General features: G+C 39.9%; 3 protein-coding genes across 7 annotated transcripts in view; 2 read left to right on the plus strand and 1 right to left on the minus strand.

The window, feature by feature from the left end:
- The first annotated feature begins 254 nt into the window (after positions 1 to 254).
- Positions 255 to 10,678, plus strand: si:ch73-95l15.5 (uncharacterized). 5 transcript variants are annotated; one of them, XM_026934974.3, is made up of 11 exons: positions 255 to 392; positions 1,294 to 1,497; positions 2,639 to 3,663; positions 5,269 to 5,421; positions 6,972 to 7,055; positions 7,158 to 7,274; positions 7,707 to 7,856; positions 7,977 to 8,144; positions 8,314 to 8,505; positions 9,326 to 9,517; positions 9,686 to 10,678. In XM_026934974.3, exons 2-11 carry the CDS (start codon positions 1,311 to 1,313, stop codon positions 9,788 to 9,790), a joined length of 2,373 nt encoding a protein of 790 aa, XP_026790775.3. In that variant the 5' UTR covers positions 255 to 392; positions 1,294 to 1,310; the 3' UTR covers positions 9,791 to 10,678. The 5 variants fall into 5 exon arrangements, with proteins under 5 accessions (XP_026790775.3, XP_034166725.2, XP_034166726.2 ...); XM_034310834.2 differs by having other exon boundaries at positions 371 to 442; XM_034310835.2 differs by lacking the exon at positions 255 to 392 and adding an exon at positions 470 to 693.
- Positions 10,679 to 10,812: 134 nt separating this feature from the next.
- Positions 10,813 to 17,365, plus strand: ccdc105 (coiled-coil domain containing 105). The gene is made up of 8 exons (XM_026935049.3): positions 10,813 to 12,037; positions 12,713 to 12,985; positions 14,090 to 14,194; positions 14,281 to 14,437; positions 14,599 to 14,765; positions 16,024 to 16,119; positions 16,314 to 16,427; positions 16,686 to 17,365. Exons 1-8 carry the CDS (start codon positions 11,795 to 11,797, stop codon positions 16,869 to 16,871), a joined length of 1,341 nt encoding a protein of 446 aa, XP_026790850.1. The 5' UTR covers positions 10,813 to 11,794; the 3' UTR covers positions 16,872 to 17,365.
- A 1,599-nt stretch (positions 17,366 to 18,964) lies between these two features.
- niban1b (niban apoptosis regulator 1b) overlaps positions 18,965 to 21,311 on the minus strand; it is a 29,351-nt gene continuing 27,004 nt past the window's right edge. Inside the window, exons 13-14 of the mRNA XM_026934957.3 lie at positions 21,104 to 21,215; positions 18,965 to 20,621 (exon numbers count right to left, since the gene is read on the minus strand). Coding sequence (XP_026790758.3) covers positions 19,498 to 20,621; positions 21,104 to 21,215 — 1,236 coding nt within the window. The 3' untranslated portion in view covers positions 18,965 to 19,497. The remainder of the gene's footprint in view (positions 20,622 to 21,103; positions 21,216 to 21,311) is intronic.

Raw genomic sequence — 21,311 nt, forward strand, 5'->3', positions numbered from 1 at the left:
GAATTTAATCAATACTGGGATTTTTTTTTCATAACAGCTTCAGTGATTATTATACCCTGCCATTAACTTATATAAAGTTACAGCAGCTGTCAGTAACTCAGCAATGCTTCACAGGTCTAAGCACACAGTGACCCCGTTACTTTGTCATTTTGATCAGTAGTAAGTTAAATGTGTTTTGGTGTATAAATCAGTAGTTATGCGCGGACATGAGCTGGTTAAGAAGTCACAGTGCTCTCAGCATGAATGCGGCGTGGCAGCTGCAGCCTCTGTCAAAACAGGTACTGCCGCCATGACGTCAGCAGGCCAGGTAGCGCGCCGAGGCGTTCAATCAGGTCCGCGGCGCGCGCACAAAGCTCCTGGTGGAGATTTTAGCAAGCCGCTCGAGCTAACCTGTAAGTTCACCTGTTTGTCCAAAATTAAACGTATTTATTTATTCTTTATGGTGAGTTGTACACTTTATCGGTGTAGATAGTGGAGTTTTAGAACGTTTTACGTGTTTGCTGTCCGTGTTCAGTCTTTCCAGAGCTGTTTAACTAGCCTGAGTTAACTTTATCTCATGTCTGTTAGCTGTTCTTATCCTCAGCGCTCTGCTCATTTAAACCAGCTCTAGGTTTGTTCTCAGCAAGTCTTTAATTTTCGCTTTAGCGGGACGTTATGAGTTTGTCATTGAAAGGACTTCACTTTTATGTTATTGTAGGTATATTTTAACCTTACTTTAACTGTACTGGCTGCACAATATTGCTATCATATTAACATTTATTGCTTTAAAGTTGTGAGGCCGTGCCGAGTTCATAGACTTCAGACCGACTGAGATGTTGCCAGATTGGACATTTTCCCTCATTGTGTAGGTGTTTTTAAGCATATGATAGTTAGAGGATGTTATATTATGCTGGAAGGTGTCTTCTTTACAAGGTCATAATTTCAGAAAAATTGTATTAACGAATTGGACGCGTTTTAAAGCCTGATTCGACAAGTGGTCATCAGCCCAATCTGGCAACCCAAGGTCGACGTGTCCGGCTCCACTCTGTAAACAGCAGGTTTGTTTGGACAGAGTGGGAGAGCTGTCATCTACACTGTCTGCTTTCATTACACGTTACACTGCATGTGCTGTTTAGTACAAGCATTAAATTTTCAGTGTACCTTTCAGCAAGCTGGTATCAGCTCGTCCAGGAGTTTTTCATGGCACCAGAAAATCCGTAAAGCCAGTGATCCATCAGATTTCTCCTTGGCATAACCCACATATTTAGGCTTTTTTCTCAGCTGTGTCCTTTTTTTTTTTTTAATCTCCTGCAGGACCCATTTACAGAAGGATGACAACCAGGAGGAAGACTGAAGAATGCCGTATATGCGGCGGGAATCTACAGGGGAACCAACGCCGCTGGCTTTTTGCAGCACATAATAGGAAAGGGGCCCAGAATCAGAGTCCAACTCGGTCGCTTTGCAAAGAGTCTGCCTATCTGCTGTCGCCAGCCAGGTCTGCCCAGAGCAGCCCATGGGGTATGAAGAATTCACAAGAATGCACACACACATACACACACATACACACAAATTCTGTTTGATGTAACTAGATTTAAAATGATCAATCTCAGAAGGTAATGATAAATTAACAATAAATTAATACAGGCTAATGTGTTAAAGGAATACCCCAGCATTTCTACCTACTGCATCTGTATGTACCAAGAAAAATAATTTCAACAAGTTTCCTTTTTACTGAGAAAAGAACAGAAAACCCATCTAATTAAAAAACTCACTTAAGATAAAAGCCAAAGGGCAGTTGCTGGGGCAGTGAATACACATTTATGCAGTTGTTTTGTAGAACACATGGAACAATTATTCATTCACATATATTTCCTGTAAATCTGCATAATTCATGTTTTCAGAGACAGGACAACTTTTCCAGAAGGAATAGTTTGTGGTTATGCATTACCAACATAACTGTATGTGTCTGGGCAATATCTGGAAAATAATTGTCACAGTATTTTCTTTGCAAGCTATTTCACAATCACCAAATGCTTTGGTACCCAAATACCATAAAATATGTATGTGTTAAGAAGCCTAAAGTACAAACATACATGCTGCAGGTCATTGATGTAATAAATAATTATGGTGTTTTGGAATTTATTATTAATATTTTTTGTTTTCTGTCAGATTAACTTTTTGGCAAGATATTGTTACCCAAGTATTCAGGATCGGCCTTTACTGCTTGTCTGTCAGCCAAATGATATGACAAAACATCAAGGAAAGCATTACTTTTTACTGCATTCCTCCAGTGTCGGAAAGTTGGATAAAACAAAATAAAGAACAATTTGGTTAAAAAACTTTCAGAGTTTAACCACTGCCCTTAGACTTCAGTTTTTCAGTTTCAGGTCAATGGGAAATTCTTGTCGTTTCTTAGTACAAGGAAACGTATCAGTTATTGTCTGTGGTAATTCTAGAAACACCAAAGATGCAGTAGATAGAGACAAGGTTGAAAAACACGTGGCCATTTCTTTGACTTTTTTGTATTACATGTAGTTTATATTCTTGCATTTGTTCTTCTGCAGTACACTTGGGTTTCAATATGTGGTAAGTCTAAAAGCAGTCCTAGAAATTTTTATATTCTTAATTACTAAATCCTTGCATTTTTAATTTCTTTCAGGCAGTACATTATCTCTTGGCTCCTCAAATTCATTGTACAAGTCTCATACCCTTCCCACCCCTAATAAAGGAATGGACCTGCTTGCTGTGCTGACACACATATTAGGGCAGTCTGTAACACGGGGGAACGGGAAAGGCGAGTTTGTTTGTGGCAAATGTGTGTCTGTGCTCGAGCGAGTGTTTAAGTTTGACACAGTCATAGCCAGAGTTCGTGTTTTATCCAGGGAGAGGCTTCAGAAACTGACACAGGAAAGGGATAGCTTAAGACGGTGGGTACGAAGTCTTTATAGGCAGCACCACCCATCTGACTTGAAGAGCAGGGGAAGCTCCAGTGAAGATGATGTCGAGCTGGGAGAAAGCGACTCAGGGAAAGCTTACAGAGAGATGCTGAGTGACAACATGGCTCTCGCTGCGTATGAATGTTGGGCTGAGAAATCAGAGTCATGTCCATATTTTAAGAGAACCGGTAAAAGATGCAGCAAATTGAAAAATTGTGAGTGTTGTGACTCCTTAAGGGTGTCCGATTCTGATTACGAATTTATTTGTGGAGTTCCTCGCCGCCTACCCGAGCAAGTCCTGTCTCCTTTTGGCCTATCTTTGGAGAAGTCACAGAGCATGCCTCTCCATTGGTCCAGAGCTCCAACACTCCGCTCTAGTCCCGCCTCCTTAGCTGGTTCCTGCCATTCACTAAAAGCACGATCTCGTACAGTTTCAGCACAGTCGCTCGACTCTTTAGATGGTCACGATCCATTTGATTGGCCAGATGAGCATTCAGTCATCTTGGACTCCATTCTCCATAAGCTGAAAAGTATAGAGCGGAACCCAGTCAGGTCTCCAGCAGGAAGTCGCATCCCTGTTTTAACGAAAGGACCAAATGGCAGTGTGGCAGATGGATCACCTCCAATCGAGGTCACACGGGTGCTGAATTTTGGACAGGGAGATGAACAAGAGGAGGAAGATGTGAATGGCGAGAGTGTGGATGTGCTGACTGAACTGAGGGATGAATTTCTGCCACTGCAAAGAGAGGTGAGGAAACTTTATGGTATGCAGTCACACTGGTATTAAATTTTGCCTGCTTCACTGTAGAAATGCTATTCCACAAGGAATGTTTGTCATAGTTTGGGCTTAAGCAGGGATTAGTTAAAAAACAATTACAGTCAAAATGTGCAACTTGGATGCATCAAACAGTGAGGCATTTGAAAAAGACATTATTTGAGTCTATGTCCTATGGTATTGCTCATAGTCTTGGAAAATATAAAATTATTTATGTCAAGGAAATATTTTGGCCTTTGCAGTTGGGCTGCTTCATAAATCTTTGTTAATCATTGTCATAATATTGGCCTTTGCAACAAAAGGTATTCACCTGATTCAAAGATATGTAAAGAATTTTTTTTTTTCAAAATAATGCAGGCCATTCATCTGCCAGATGTTTAAAAAAAGCTATTTAAGTGATCTTTTTTAAAAAAACATAATTCTCATTTGGCAAAGGTAGATTTAAGGACTATATCAGGGTAACAAATTAAAGGAAACACAAAACATAAGTGTGTTACTATGGTGTTGGGCCACTATGAGTCATGAGAACAGCTTCAGTGCACTTTGACATTGATTCTGCAAGTCTCTGGAACTGTACTGAAGAGATGAACACCTTTCTTTCAAAAGGTATTCCTTCAGTTGGTGTTTTCATGATGGTGGCAGAGAACGCTGTTCTACACATCGCTCCAAAATCTCCCACAGGTGTTCAGTTGGGTTGACTGTGAAGATCATAGCACGTGATTTACATAATGTTCATGCTTATCAAACCATTCTGTGAGCCTTGTTCCCTGTGTTTGGAGGTGGGGACATCCTGGAAGAGACCACTCCCATCAGGATACAAATTTCATCATAGGATAAAGGTGATCAGTGACCCTTCCCCCCTACGGGGACAAGTGGACCTAAACCATGCCAGCAAAAAGCAGGAGCACAACAGAGCCACTGGTCTTCCTATGAATTATTTAGTTATATTCTGAAATATAATTCACTGCTACAAAAAAAACTCTCTTTTTCACTTGACCAGGACTGTGATTTTGTCACGTTACATAATGATTGTAACCGATATCTTCCCAGCTATCAACTATCAGCTATCAGTGGGTGTACTAATAAAGCTAATAAAATGTTTCCTCATTTGATTTATAAAGCTGCACAAACACATACAGAATCGGTGGCACATTAACCTGCCTTTTACAGCACAGATGTATGTCTAATGCTACTGCTGAAGGTTGAGATTACCTTGTTGTTCTCCAGCCACTCTGCTATTTTCTTCTTCTTTCATGGTTTTCAAAAATATGAGGAAGAATTAATCATGATGAACAGATACACATAACTGTGGTAAAAAAAAAAAAAAAAAAAAAAAGGTTTTTTTTGGTCACTTGGGTACATAGAGTGAGTGAGTGAGTGAGTGAGTGAGTGAGTGAGTGAGTGAGTGAGTGAGTGAGTGAGTGAGTGAGTGAGTGAGTGAGTGAGTGAGTGAGTGAGTGAGTGAGTGAGAAGTCACTTAGTGTATAGGACAACTGCAAATGTAGTTGGTAGTGATGTATTTGCAATATAGTATTTTGTCCACATATTTAGCCTCCATTTGATATTGTTTTATTGCAGCCCACTACAGCCAGAGTGCACCTTGTAGTCAAGCAGTTACGAGAGCAGCTGGATCAAGCACAGGCTCGTATCAGGACGTTGGAGGCGGGGCTTCAGAACGGCACCCACTCAGTCCCCAGTAAGACCCATCATCCAAAGCAGTCACTACCAGTGGTAAGAATTATGGCATCAAACAGCATATTAGTCACCTAACTGATGTTTCTCAGTTGGTTTGGTGTGTTTAGGCTGCTCCTACAGTTTTACAGCTGAAAGAAAAGCTGATTTACATGTTTCACAGATAGACATTTAAGAGAGTTGAAAGAGAAGTTGTTACTGTGAGCAGTGAAATGATCCAATGGTTTGCATAAAGTGGTAGCTCAGTGGTTAAGACGTTGAACTCCTGATCGGAAGGTTGAGTTTTCGAATCCCAGCACCGCCAAGCTGCTACTGCTGAGCCCTTGAGCAAGGGCCTTAACCCTCAACTGCTCAGTTGTATAAATGAGATAATTGTAAGTCTCTCTGGATAAGGGCGTCTGCCAAATGCCGTAAATGTAATGTAAATGTCTTTGTAATAAGGTCAAAGATGAAAGGCTTTGAAAACAGCAAAGAAAAGTAAGCTGATGTTATAGCTTAATACTGAGCATCATGGTGGTCAAAAATACATTTTAAATGAAATACAAAAAAAGATTCAGCACATTGACAGATAATCGCTAAAAGGCATGCTTTTAGTTGCACAACTTTGAAAACGTACAAATAAATCACACTGTGAGAATCTGTCATTTTGAAAACTCCATGCTGTTAATTTTTTTTAAGATGCTATTCAGTATTTCCATTCATCATTCTTTTTAGAATTTTGAGCCAAGATTTGTATTTATTTTATTTAAATATTAAATTAATTCAAATGACATCTAGTACTTTAGACATTTGTAGTTATTATATGAATGGACTGACACTTGACAAATGGACTGCCATGTTTTACAGAAACTTGATGTAGGTTTGCTGTGAACATGTGATCTATCAAACGTAGAACAGGTTTTGTCTGTCCTACAGCCCGGTCTTTCTCTGTAACGCAGAAATATCAAGCATTCAACATCTTTGTTTTACAGTTGTCATGGCGTGTATAATCACGGCGTGTATAATCACTATAATCACATGTATAAAGTTATTATGATAATATATTGTTTGCAGAGTACTTTGAAATTACCTCTGTTTATCTGTTTTGCACAAATTGACTTGCATAAGGTGCATAAGGCACATATGGGTGTGTATAAATACTGTGGGTGTGGTGTCAAATGAGGAATTGCACAAATGCAGGTACACAAAACAAAAACATGCACACACCACACACACTCTTGTTTCTGGAATTGTCCTCAGCGGGAGGTATTTGCTCTGAGCATAGGCTGTGTTCATTAATCATTAACCAGCTGTTCAGCTGCCGTGTAACACGTGAACCACCTGTCTTCTCTAATAACTTTTTTAAAGTGTGTATACATATTTGGGTTAATAAAGTGTTGATGTATTATTTAGTAGCTGTATGTGAATTATGCTGTTGAATGTGAATACGTGCACATAACTATGACTTGTCTTTCAGAAATGCATTCATAGGAACATGTGATATAAGGAATTTTTCAAATACACCCATGACTTCTATTGTCCTTGGTTATGACTTTATGAGGACAATGAACTAATAGACATGATTGTGTGTGTCTCCTGGTCTTTTGCAGTTCCCAAACAGCAGCTCAGAGGATGAGAGCGGACTGATCCGGAATCTTAGCCATTCACTGCAAAGCAGAGACAGAGTTATTCAGGTTAGCTCTCAAACTTGCAGCACAGCGATTAAGTTTCAAGTGCACTAGTATATCGCCTAAGGTAACTGACTTGAGATTGATTCAGAGCTCTCCCCTTGTCAGGAATGTCTGACTTTGATCCGAAAGCTGTGTGTGGACCTTGGCTCAGGGTTAGAGGAGGCTGATAAGCTCATCAGCAATGTAACTGTGACTCTGACTGATACACACTCAGAGCGAGAGGTAAGTATCCTGCATACATAGTTTTCAAGCACATTTTATTTTTGAATTTATTTGTCTAAAAGGATTATCCAGTCCTAATTTAACACAGTGATTTTTTTTAAATAAATTTAGGGTGGCATATTTTTGCAAACCTGTTGAATGTAGATTCAATATATTTAAACATCCAAGATTTGTAAGTCAAATGTTTTTCTTTAATGCATCATGATTTAAGGTTACTGCATTTTTCTACTTTTTTTTTTTTTTTTTTTTTTAAATTGTAATGCAGGCTGTTTTTCTTAATGACAATTCTGCACTTAAATTCTCTCTTCCTGTAAACACGTTTTAAGAAAGCTTTTATGTAATATTTATGCACTTGAATAATCTTTTGTGAAAGGAACAGTTTTTTGGTATAAAAAAAATCTCATCTTGCCCTTGACTATTAATCTGTTTCAGGGGGTCTTGGAAGCTGAGCTGTCTGAACTGAAGGAGAGGGAAAGAAGCCTGCAGAAAGAGCTGGAGGTGCTGCAGGAGGCAAGCAGAGGGCAGGAGAGGGACCTCCTCACTCTCAACTGTGTGCTCCAGAGTAACCAGGATGTCATCAGTGTAAGGCAAACACAGAGCTTAGTCAGACAAACACACATAATCTCAATGCTGATTGTTGACTGATGATCATTTAAACTACATGTCTTATTCAGAAAGTCATTCTCTCCCTTTTGGTTTTAGCATTTGCGAGTGGAACTAGCTGAGAAGACTCAGTCACTGCAGGGCATGCATAAAGAGCGGGAGTTATGGAAAGAGCGGGACTCCGCCCTGGAAAAGGTGTTACAAGAAAAAGAAGTTTTCATCACTCGTCTGCAGCAGGCAATTGAGAGCTCCCACAAAGATGTTCAGGTTGACAGCCAATTGATTTCCTGTTTACCTTCTGTTCTACTTTGCTCTCTGAGATGACCTGGATATTGTCTTATCAGATTGTTCTTATGAAATCCCAGTGGTTTATGCTATAGTCAGTGGAAACACAACACCAGGTTAAAGTGACTTAAATAATGATGGTGGTTCACAGGCCCTCTCAGACTCTCTGATTGGTCGGGGATTGCCAGGAGGCGGCGATGAGGGCGCTTTGGCCAGTCAGGTGCGAGAGCAAGAGTCCCTACTATCAGTCTGCCTCAAAGATTGGGAAGAGCACACTGCCACCATGAGGCAGGAAGTCTCAAAACTCTGTACAGCTTTAGAAGAAGCTGAGGCTCTAATACAGGTATGGTGAGAGTGACAGTGAAGTTGTTGATATGTTTTTTTTTTTTTTATCACTGCAACACCTGTAGCATTTGGAACTAAGGCTGTTTTCAGTCATAATTTTCCAATGTTACTATTTTAAAAAGCCACGTGCTTATAGCAAACGAAGGGGTCAGTGTGAGTGCCAAGTAGAAATAACATACATAGTTCTTGTTGTAAGAAGTGAAAAAGTACGAGAATACCACTACTTTTACCATCCACCAGGGTTGTACCCAGGTTTATACAACTATACATCAGGCCATCATTTAACTGCCCTGATATATAGTACTGAAATAAATAATAATAAACAAAGAATATAATATTTGTTGCCCCATGTGTGATAATTTTAATGTGTGTAATTTTAACTGACACTGTCCACCTTCTCTCTGAGTCAGTCATAAGCCTCAACATGTATAGAGATGCATCACATGACTGTTACTGAGACATTTTCCAAATCCATTAGCCTAAAGGCAGTGTGAGGTGGAGAGTATTAATTGATTCATAGCCAAACTCTTGGAACAAATTGCATTTTGCTTTTGAATATTTTTCTAGTTAATTAATCAAAACTGGAAAGTTTCATTTCAACTTGCACAGTCTTGCTCTGAATGTTTGTTTCCCCACACATAGATTTTTAAGCAGTCCCTCCACCTAGTGGCTGGTTCAGAGAATTTACAGGGAATGCTGATTACATCTTGTATTCCTTTGGTTACTGTACTTGTCATCTACTGTGGACCAGCCGCTGATCTTCAATCTGTTATGCATTTATTTTTATTGATTTCCTAACATCTTCACACATTTTCTAGGACCAAAGGCAAAGTCACAAACAAGCCATCACAGAACTATCTGAGCAGCTGAGAGACACTCGCAAGGAGCTGAGGGAGATGATTAAAGACACCAAGCAGGCAGAGCAAGCCTGGAAGACTGAAAGGGCAAAGAGAGATTTAGAAGAAGGGCGATTGAGAGAGTGTTTGCAGAAAAGGGATAAGCTCATTGAGGTATGTGTTCTCTCACTTTCTTTCTCACTACACACTGATGCTGCACTGTACAGCTGAATTTCTTCCTGATATAGCCATGTTTTCAGTGGTTGATTTGTGTCCAATGCTATGTATGATTATAGATTGTCACAGTGTGATATTTAATGTTTCTCTTTCTTTTAATATCAGCAAGTACTCTTGGATGCAGAGAAGCGAGACGGCATGCTAATAGAACTGCATCAGGACATCCTCAGTAGAGTTGAACCTAGGGTCGGCCTCAAACACACGCTATGATTGTGTGATGTGTGTGTGTGTGTGTGTGTGTGTGAAAGAGAATGCCAGATATACACTGGAATATGTCTGTATGAATGGTGGATATGTACTGGGCTATGATGACCGTATCTTTGTAATAACACTGCCACAGATGGATAAAGGCCCCGATTTAGCCTCAATTGCTAAAGCGCCTTATCATCATTACTGCTTTTATTAGTTATCACTGTTTTGTTTTTTTTGTTTTGTTTTGTTTTTTTAAAGTAAGGCTTTGCCTATAACTGTATTCCATTGAGTGCAGTTATCTCTTTTCAGCTAATTCAGCCTATTGTAACATATTGACTCTGTGCAGCTCAAGACGTGTGTGATGGTTTTAATTTATTTCTCAGCAAAACATAATAATACTGTATAAAGAATCCTTTATTCTTGATTCCATGCTAGCAACAAAGTGCACCTGCTATTTTCCAAGAATTCTGCTTTTATTTCTGGGATTATATGAGTGGCCATCTTGAGCTGTTTTTGCCTATAAACCATTAATTTCCTCCAGGCCATGGAGAGAGAGATTATATTCATGTGTCAGTCTTTGCTTTTTGAAATTGGAGTTTTTATTTTCTAATATAATGGGTTATTTTGTTTAAACTTTTAATTTTTTAAAAAGATTTTTTATGTATTTCTTTGTTCGATTATTTATAAGGGAGTACAACCAAGTGAAACTTGATAATCCCTTTTTTTTTTTTTTTTTGTCTACAGTCTTCTTTACATGTAGTCCGAAAGCCTGTAATCTGACATTTACCATTCGGTTGAGGTTATATTCATGTGCCAAGTGATTGTTCTTTCTTGAGAACAATAACAATAAACACTCTATTAATAAAATGAGCACAAGATTTGTCATTAATAAAAATCCTACCACAAGGATCAGAGATCATGTTTTTACTGCCCTCATGTGATGGGCTGAAAGGTAATGTGATAACTGCTGATCGAGTTACAGAATGGCCTTGTTGCTGTCTGTTCTCATTCGCTAAATGGGTTTATGTTCAAAGTACTACCATACTAAACAGTATGACTAAACACACTGACAGCAGTGGTTTTGGAAACCAGTCCAGTTTGCCTTTATTTTTCCTACCGTGTTTGCCACCTGAACTAGTTTTGATGACCATCATGTTTTTGCATATTTGCAAATAAATGTTGCTTAAACAGTTAAAAGTATTGATCTTTGTTGTGGGTTTCAAGTTCAACAGCCCAAAGAGTGTGCATTTGTATTAGTTTGCCTGTGTATGTTTTACAAAATTAGACTAACTGAACTTAAATGAAAATGGTGGCACGGTGGAAAGTTTGCACTGGATGGTCTATCTGTTCATTCCTCGCTAAAAATCCAGTTTAGGTAAATGCTGAAAGAAAGGAAGCTACTATCCGAAATGGTCTACTAGTTTGAGCAGCTCAGTCTGTGTTTAGCAGAGTTATTAAAACTGATTGTTTACAGATGTGCCAGTGGTTGTGTGACAACAAAACACTAGCTTTGGCGTTTAATAAAATGAAGATCAAGTTTAAATGTGTTTGTTTTGACTTTAAGAATGTCTGCTAAATCAGTTATTCAGAATGACTTGCAGGAGTACTTTGTCTCCATAAAATAATAAAAAAAAATGCTAGATGCCTGCACATACATAAACGTCTATTAGTCTTATAAGTTCTTATAATAAACCGTTAAGCTAAGAATGAGTTGGTATAGCAACAAAAACAGTACTGGTAAATGTGTTTTTTTTTTGTTGTTGTTTTTACAGTGAGGGTTGATTTAGTGAAAAGCAGGCCTGTTTGATGAATACTGGTCTATTACTGGGATACTGTTTAGAAGGGAAAGATGCAGTGTCGCGTGACATTTGAGCCCAACGTGGCGCGCGCTTTTACCGTTGCTGTGGAAACGGCTCAACACTCTTCTTCTCAGGAAGCAGCAGAGTCATCTTACTTCCTGTCTTTAATATAAATATGTGGAGATTGGTCTGAAGTAATCTATCGTGCTTCGCTGTAACAGTCATGACCGGTGTGGTTAGGTCAGCTCCGTGTGCCGCGGCCAGGCTCGGAGCTCAGGGTCGGCGGGATGACACGCTGAGCTCCATCCGGCGCGCCGAGCGCCTGGTGCTCCAGTCCCATGTGCACTCACTGGACTCCGCCACGCGCTATCGGACACCACCGCTCTCATCCAAGCGCCCGGATGTAGCGCTTCTGGCTCACAGTGTGAACGGAATTAACACCCGACCTAAATCCCCCGGCATTATGGTAAGGTTACCAGTCCATACGCTTTCACTTCCACTTGATCAGATACATCTATCATGCAGTAGATGCACTTTGTAGGCAGACAGTTACTGACTGTAGCCCATCTGTTGCTATGCACAACACACCCCCAACAGTTAGTGATTTGGGGGCCCTGTTCAGTGTTTTGACATTGACATAGTAGATATATTATATTATAAAATAGAATTTTCAGTATAAGTTATTTAGCATTAATAATTAAAAAATAGATATAACTTGGATTTTTAGAGGGCCCTTGGCTTCTGGGGGCCCAAGGCAGCTGCCTACCTTTTCCTAGTGCTAAGTCGGCCCCTGACCCCCATCCATGAAAAGGCATCACCACTGGCCAGATGTTAGGGCCTATTTGGGTAAGTGTCTAAAAAGTGTCTAAAAAGTGTACACTATGGTTAAAAACCTCAGTATTGCTGCTAAACCTGATACACGTGTGTCAGTGCCACTGCTTTGCTGAGAATGGACCACTACTGAAATTATCAGAGATCTATGGTGAATGAGTAAAGGGAGGCTGACACAGATGAGCTACACTCAGTAAATGTATAACTAAGGTGAATGCATTAATGAGGACAGTGACTATAGCTACAGAGTAGATGTAGATAATGAGATGGCAACTGACTATAACAAACATCTTTATCTTTTCCACTGAAGTTGCATTCATTGGGCGTGAGTGGCCCGTTCCCACCACCGGGGCTGCGCGAGCAGAGTGCGGGCCTCAGCGTAGCAGTGGCTGCTGAATACACCCGTGCCGTACGGCAAGTAGAAGGCCGTTTACGGAGGCAGGCAGGGAGGATCACTGAGGAAGCCACTAGGCTGGGTCATCAGAAAGAGAAACTGGAGAAAGTGTTGCGAAGTGTCAGGACAGCACTGCTCATCAACCAGAAAACCACAGACGAGCGGACACGAAGACCAGCCACTGAGGCAGTGAGTGAGGAGGCATAAAATTTAGCTCTGATACAGGTCTGGTATGTTTTGTCAAAAAATGCTGCCAAGAACCACCTGCTTTCACCGGATGAGGGAATATGACTGACACATGACCAACCGCAAGGCATTTTTCCCTAGCCTGTCAATACACATCTGAGATTATCTCATTTTCTGCCCAAAACTTTTAAAAAATATCTTTTACAGACATGATGCTGTGAACTTTTTTGAATCAATTGACTGTAACTTGAATGGAAACACTCATAGGGTCACAGTTGTTAAAAGTTTGTTTTCCTGTTAAAAAAGCAGAGTAGTGTATACACACTAGTACGGAGAGCCAATCGGATTTCTACCTTCTACATTCTGATGGTCATGGTCAGAAGAGTGTACAAAAGATATACTGGATACGGAGTGTATGAGACTAAGACTAGACAAAATGTAATACTTAGATAGCAAGACATTTCTTGTGCGCTCACATTTCATATGTAGTTAAAATAAACGGTGATCCAAATTAAAGCTGAAGTTTGTCATTTCCAAAAGGGTTATAGACCTATATTACTTTAATTAAATAAATTAAATAAAAATGATGATTTGCAATATGGGGGCACGGTGGCTTAGTGGTTAGCACGTTTGCCTCCGTGGTTGGAGGCTTGATTCCCGCCTCTGCCCTGTGTGCGTGGAGTTTGCGTGTTCTCCCAGTCGGGGGTTCCCTCTGGGTACTCCGGTTTCCTCCCCCAGTCCAAAGACGTGTTGTAGGCTGATCGGCATCTCTAAACTGTCCGTGGTGTGTGAGTGTGTGTGCGATTGTGCCCTGCAATGGGTTGGCACCCTGTCCCTGTTCCCCGAGTCCCCTGGGATAGGGTCCAGGCTCCCCTGTGTAGGATAAGAGGTAAAGAAAATGGATGGATTTGCAATATTGCAGAGGATCTACCTATTTTCTGCAGTACTCCTAGTTTAAGCAGAGCATCCTTAAAATTAACTTCTAGGCATGTGTAATTTTAACACAGGGGATGGAATTGGCGATCAATATAAGCAATGACTAACATTCAATTTCAGACACAGCTAATGTTTTCATACATTAATGTTTTCTAATGTTTTTCTCTGAAGGAACAAGATGGAGCTGATCATCTGCTCTGTCATGAGAGGAAGGGCTTGAATGAACTGAAGAAGAAACTGGAGACTCTGCTGAGAGACACTTTAACTCAGCTGCAGGTATAAACAAGACCATAGACTATAAAAGGTGTGAGGGCACAACACATGTATCTCTGACACAGTCTTTGCATCTCTGTGACTTGAAGACCCTAGCTCAGAGCAGCAGACAGCTCCTGGACTGTGCCTTTGAAAGGTCCAGGGTAATTGAGCTGCTCCCTCAGCATGGATCACCTTCAGCAGCTGTACATCTCTCCCCCTCTCCTCTCTCACTGAAACCTGATCCCTCTGGTCCATTTACTCCAGGTACTGACATCAACACTTTTAGGTGACGCTGTCTTTTGAATTGAGATGATACTTCCTTTCACATGAGTGAAAATGTAAGCTCAGATGAATCTCCAGTAAGCTGGGATTTTATTTAATACTTGTATGTGCTGAGTTCATCTCCCAAATCTACATACACACAGAGTGTAAAGAGGCACTAGAGTCATCAGCAGCTGTGTTGCAAACGTCTCAGCAGCTCAGCAGGAGCATTGAACAGGCCATGTGCGACGCCATCATTAAACAGGCAACTCTACATCGCTCAGTCAATGAGGGTCTGTTAAAGAAAATTGCAGAAACCCAGAGTCTGCAGGTGAGATGACAATCAGAAGTTGTTCTTTACAGGCTAAAGTGCTTTTTTTCCAGCAATTTTGGTCATATATTTAAAAAAAAATACTTGCACTTTTTTTTATTATAGTAATGCCAAACGTCAGTTTAGACCATTAAAAAGGAGCACAATTACAGACCAAACAATTTAGGTTTTAAAATTAGTGGTTGTTCTCGCACTCAATTATGTGAGATACAGTACTTACTTACTTACTTACTTTACTTCATTTATAAAGCACAATTTAGCGCAACAACTGTTGACCAATGTGCTGTACAAAGATAAAAATAATATATATAACAAACATCAAATTGAAATATTCAGCATGCCTCAGCTTCCAATTTAAGTATAATTAAAAGCCAGAGATAAGAAGTGTGTATTTACCCGCGTTTTAAAGATAGATAAAGCTGAAGCTCTGACACGCAGAGGTAAACTGTTCCAAAGCTTAGGGCCAGCTGGCACAGTCACCCCTTAGCTTTAATCTGGACCTGGGAACAGCTGATCAGAAGACCTAAGAGACCTAACAGACAGTAATTTAAGACTTTACTACTCTGCAAAAAATCTTGGTACTTCACACTAAAGTGTATCATGTAAGAATATACTACCTAATATACGATTTGAGACACAGTTAAAGTTTTCATTTCAACTGCAATTCACCACACAGGCAGCAGAGGGCTCTAGAAATGAAGAACTACATCTTCAAAAATCCAGATAGATAAATTGCTAAATATATTTTTCAGTATATTTTAATACCAAAGAAACTAGCATCTAGAAAAGGAGCATCTCTACACCTTTACCCAAGGATTTATGATCTATGTGCCCCATATTCTCCTTCTATCCCATATAGATAGGCATTTCACAAACTTCTGCTAATTTGTTACATGCACAAGAGGTATTTCATTCCCTAATATTTCAGTCTATAATATTTTATTATCAGCAGTATATATAACACTAACCACACCTGCCAAAATGCACTGTATCAATCACAACTGTTCAATGTTCATTATTAGTTAAGCTACCTAGCTAATCTAGTGTGTAGTGATTTCTATGCTGTAGTGTATCATGTTTATCATTCGATGCTGTGGATCATATTCTGTAACAACACAAACTGAGCTCATACCTAACTCTGTAAATATTTTAAATGGGAAAGTGTGACTTTTTCTGTGTTAACAATTAAAATATGATTTCCACTTGTGCACACAGACCCACTAGAAATGTACTAAATGGTTAAATCTTTCTTTCTTAGCAACGTCTAACGCTGAGCTCAGCGACCACTAGACAGGCCATCTACCGCAAACAGAGACAGATGCAGTGTGCCAGCTACAGCCATGGCAGAGCTTTGGTATGTTTTATAGTATTGATATTTATTGTAGTCAGTTAGGCAGTTTGACTTTTACTTCAGTCCTTGTTATCAGGAAAATCTCCCCACTTGCTGTACATTGGAGATTGTTAGCCATGTTGTAATATTATACTAGTTAGCCAAGTATTCATAAGAGGAAACGGCATTGTTTACTGCACCCTATCTTTCCGCTGTAGGGTCCAGTCTCCTCTGATGACCTTTTCTGCAGAGAGAGAATGAACAGACCTATTGTGATGGTCTATGAGAGACACCCAAGTTTTCAGCTACCTGAGTCGAGACTCCTAACACAGGTAGTGTAATTAACATGATATCATAACAATAGTCACCAATCACATATCTCCACATGTTTGTAATCAACTTATGATCTTTATTAATTCCAATGCACTTATCAGCTGTTAATTCCAAAACAATGACAGACATAACTATCAGCATTTTAAATGCTTATTGAATGATTTAACAGACAAGTATGAGTACATAAATATTTTTTCTTAATGCAAATTTCTGACACTGTATGGTGTAGTAAAATGTACTATATGATGTCTGTCTAGGGCAGTGTTCTGCTGAAGCAACATTTGGAGTGTGCAGAGAAAGCAGTAGAAGAGCTGCAGGTTGCACATTTGCAGCTGGAGGATGACTCGTGTGCAAAGAGAGTGGCAGCGAGCGTGGACTCCGCCACAGTCCGGCTTCGAAGAAGAAATTTTCCTCACATTTCTGTCCATTCAGCAAGCACATAAAATTAGAAACACATCTGTGTCAGCACTATTGAACTCATATGTACATCTTTGTGGCCAGTATTATACATGATTGAGCATGTGAGTATATTATGCGTGTAGATTGTATTGAAGTTTAAGATTGTATTGAACATTTTTTTCAACAGATCATATTAACTTACGTAATGACCCATACATCTGATGATCATTAATTAATTAATCTTAAGCCTTTGTTTGTGCCTTTAATAATCAGTGAATAACTTGGAGGAAAACTATGTTTCAGACGTCTCTGTATTTTAGTTACTAGCTGCATGAGAAGCATGGTGGCTAGGTTGGTGTGGTCATTATTACTGGGAAGTAAGAAGCATTAAGATGGTTTACAATATTTATATTATGGGCAATGCTATTTGGGTCCTAATTTGAATTAAATTTGTTTTTTGTTTTTTTGAGAATTCTGAGTGCAACAGTGGTTGGGATTGAAAAACTAAAATAAAGGGCATCACTTTTGTTACGATTAAGGTTCCAGTGACCTATTTACTCATAGCTAGCTACATATCTAACTTAGCTTAAGCTAGCTAACTGTATTAGTTAATATTATTTGGTGATTGTGGTGGATCCAGAGCTTATCCTGGAAACATTATGTGAGAAAGGAATACACTTTGGCTGTGAAAACAGTCCATCACAAGGCATCACACAATCACCCACTTATTCACACCTAGGAGCAATATAGCATAGCCAATCCAGCAACTGGCATGTTTTTGGAAGGTGGAAGGAAACCAGAAAACCCAGAAGAAACCCATGCAGATACAGGGAAAAAAAACAGCCCTGAATTTCTTTTATATGTTGTGAAAAAGAATTCCATTCTTATGATTTTGTAATTTACTAAAAGTAGGCCAATTTCTGCAACAATCTACTCTTATTAACTTCCTGGAAGTCTTATTAGCCTTTATACGCTTTGTGTGACATTTTTATAAGTAAAGAAGGAGCATTGTTATATAACAGAAATTCCCATACTTCATCAGGACTAAAAACATTATCCTTTCCCAACATGAGGCAGTGACGATAACATCTGCTTCTGTCCTACTGTAAAAGTCTGTAATCGGTGTAGTTTTACCGATGTTTTAAACAGACACTGGGCTGGAAATTTAGGTCTCTTACAGTTAAATAGGTGGAGTTGAATGAGATTTGAATTATTTTTCTACTCCTTGAGTCCACTCCCATTCCTGCCCATGTACACAAAGTTCCGCCCCTAGAAACCATGGTGGATCAACTAGAGTTAGCATTAGCAAGGACTGTCATGACATCAAGGGCACTTTCAGGGGCAACTGCTTAAAAAGCCAAGTTACCACAATATACTGTATACACACGAAATGCATGTTAATGAAGAGAAGGAAGGAACTGTCCTTTATTCTTTGTAATGAAAAAAAAACCCACATCTACTTGGTTTGTTAGGTAAAGCAGGCCATTCAAACATATCAGAGCTTTATACAGATTGTGTTTCCAGACCAGTTCATGAGCAACAATGCAAATTCTGCATCCAGCTTCATCCCCTTCACCAGTAATAGTCACTGTCAGTGTTTTTACTGTGTTTCTTGTCACTACTGAGCATGGATTACTGTCTGTGTGGAGTTCCTGTGCATATTCTTCCCATGTCCGCATGGGTTCCAAGTTTCCTCCCACCTCCCAAAAACATGCCAGTAGGTGGACTGGCTAAGATAAACTGCCTCCAGGCGTGAAAGAGTATGTGTGCATGCTGCCCTGTGATGGACTTGCATCCCATCCAGGGTGTAATCATGCCTCATGCCCAGTTTTCCCAGGATAGGCCCTGGATCCACCGTGACCCACCCTGACCAGGATAAAGCAGTTACTGAAAGTGAGTGAGAGTGAAAATCACATCCCTTTCCATTGTTATATGGCAAATATTTTTCAGCATCGTGTCAAAATTAAAAACAAAAGCCCTAGGATCCCATATAAGCTAAGCAAATGTTTTAATTGTAGAAGAGTTTTACACAGACATACTAAGCATTTAGAGTAGTCTCTATTAACCTCTATTAACCACTGCATTTAATTCTTGGTTATTTTAGAAATCATGAAGGAACTCACACTCAGCTTTTGAATGTTAAAACAATGCTTACCATGCTAGGTAGAAAATATCAGTTTATTGCAGTTATGAAACAGTCCAATATATATGAGCAGTACTGTACTTCGACTAATGTTCTCCTACACAAGGTAACACACTCAGTGGCACTTTGAGTCCACTGATGTACCATGTAAAACACTGTTCCCTCATTGGAGATCTTATTTTAAAGTAATTAAGTAGAATGTAATACTAATTAATACACAAGCATTTGCAAATAAAATTGAGATATTCCAAAGAGAATAAGTGTTACATACAAAGTGCAGTGCTAACTAAACTAATTCTAAACAATATTTTTAAGATGTAAAATTATATAAACTTCTGATATCCTTTTCTTTCTTGGAATGTCAGTGTACAAACAATGTGATAAGATTTAATTACAATATTTAAAGAAAAGCATTTTCAGTCTAAACTGTAACTGGGTTAGACGCAATCGCAATACGATTTTGTTTAGTTGTTTGTAAAAGCCCCTGTGCAGTATGTCCCTTAGGAGTTAATTCACTAAAGAGGCCTCTACTGAGTTCCCCTACTGTCTGGACAGGGAGTCACAATGTCCTCCACCTCAATGATTTCCACCACCAGATCTCTGATGGACTTCACGCTGTCCAGCGGCTCTTCTGCTTCTTGATCCTCAGTGAAAGAGTCTCGGTGTGGACCTGTGGTGCCTTCAGGCTCTACCGTTGCAGACTGTGCAGTCAAGTCACCCCCTGCTGGAAGATCAGGGATACTGGGGAGTCCATTTGTGTTGGTAGTGGTGGAGCTCTCCATCACACTTTCTGCTGCTGTCTCGCTGACTGCGGTGTCAACTATAGGGGGAGATGAATCACCGGAAAGTGTTTCAGTGTGAGTGTCATCTGTGTCTTTAGTCTGGGAACCTGAAGGATTTTCAGCATTGGTTGTATCAGGCTGGACTGTACCACTGTGTGGCTCCTCAGGGGGTGCAGGCACAGCATCACAGATCTCAGAATGAGACTGAATTGCAGTACCAACCTCTATCTCTTCTGAAGCATTGACACTTTGATTTTCTTTCACAGATGCTGGAGGAACAGGACTTTCTGTGTTCACCTCAATTGGCAGGTTGCCAGAAATGGTTTGATCTGCAAGTGACTCAGGTTCTGAAACGATTATTACAGGAGAAGTCTTGAAATCAGTCACAGTGGATGTCATAGCTTGGCTCTGAGCTGTAGCATCAGCTGCTTCTGGTAATGAGGTGCAGGACACCATGTCAGGTTTATCCATAGAAACCTCACACATCGGCTCTGAGGAATCAGATATGGATGTTGAAGGGACCTTAGATAGATCTGGGGAATCTGCAGAAACACAAGATGGCATACTGGGTACTGCTGAAAGCTCACTGGGCGTAGATGGCTGTGCCTCAACTCTCTGAGATGATTCGCCTGCAAACTCTTGTTTCTTCTCCACTGGTTGCTTCTCAGAACTACCATTTTCCACCATCAAGGAGCTGGAAACCTGCTCAGCTTTTTGTGCTGCAGCTGCAGACTGCACTTTGGCTGGACTGGAGGGGGCTGAGCGAGGCGGAGTGCGGCTGTCTGTCAGACTGCTCTGACTCAGACACTGCAGCTCGGTGCTGTCCACAAACAGGTTGTGCTTCTTCAGAGTGGCTGCTTCTTTCACCACTGCATGGAACAAAGACATGGTGAGATCAGCAAAGAATGACAGTCTTTTTCACCAAGTTACGCTCTCTTGGCCTCCGTGGATTATGATCTCTTGGACTTTAGCATTGTTGGGATTCGAACTCATAATCTCCAGATGTTAGCATGAAAACTTTGTACCACTCAGGAACCCATTACTTATCGGTATACGTTACGCCAACCACTTCAAGGAACACCTGTTCACCTGCACATTCATGCAGTTATCTAATCAGCCAATCATGTGGCAGCAATGCAATGCAAAAAAGCAGTGTACACTACACCAGCCACGTGCCACATGATTGGCTGATTAGATAACTGCATGATTGCGCAGGTGTACAGGTATTCCTAATAAAGTGTAAAGTGAGTGTATTTCTAATGTTTGCCTGTGTTTTTCAATATAATCATCAGAATAATTTAATAATGTTATGTAATAGTAAAGAACTACAATAAGAATTAAGCCATTTTACCTTTGTTTACTTCATTATTCAGGGTGTTCAGCATTATATCCTCATAGACATTCTCCACTTGGATGAAGTTTGTGTAATCAGCAAAAATGTACTGCTCATACTTCTGCAGCTCCTGCAGGAAAACAAAAAAGGAAAACTCATTCAGTATAGACAAAGACACAAATCTTAGTAATGAGGAAAATGCCAGGCCTATCAGATTCTAACACAG

Source organism: Pangasianodon hypophthalmus, chromosome 14 (genome assembly GCF_027358585.1).
Source record: "Pangasianodon hypophthalmus isolate fPanHyp1 chromosome 14, fPanHyp1.pri, whole genome shotgun sequence".
Lineage (NCBI taxonomy): Eukaryota > Metazoa > Chordata > Actinopteri > Siluriformes > Pangasiidae > Pangasianodon > Pangasianodon hypophthalmus.

Coding starts and splice junctions, on each gene's coding strand:
- si:ch73-95l15.5 (XM_026934973.3), top strand. CDS start 1,103: ATGTGCTGTTTAGTACAAGCATTAAATTTTCAGTGTACCTTTCAGCAA. Junction 1,197..1,293: donor TTCATGGCACCAGAAAATCC/GTAAAGCCAGTG, acceptor AATCTCCTGCAG/GACCCATTTACAGAAGGATG. Junction 1,498..2,638: donor TGCCCAGAGCAGCCCATGGG/GTATGAAGAATT, acceptor AATTTCTTTCAG/GCAGTACATTATCTCTTGGC.
- ccdc105 (XM_026935049.3), top strand. CDS start 11,795: ATGACCGGTGTGGTTAGGTCAGCTCCGTGTGCCGCGGCCAGGCTCGGA. Junction 12,038..12,712: donor CTAAATCCCCCGGCATTATG/GTAAGGTTACCA, acceptor TTTCCACTGAAG/TTGCATTCATTGGGCGTGAG. Junction 14,766..16,023: donor CAGAAACCCAGAGTCTGCAG/GTGAGATGACAA, acceptor TTTCTTTCTTAG/CAACGTCTAACGCTGAGCTC.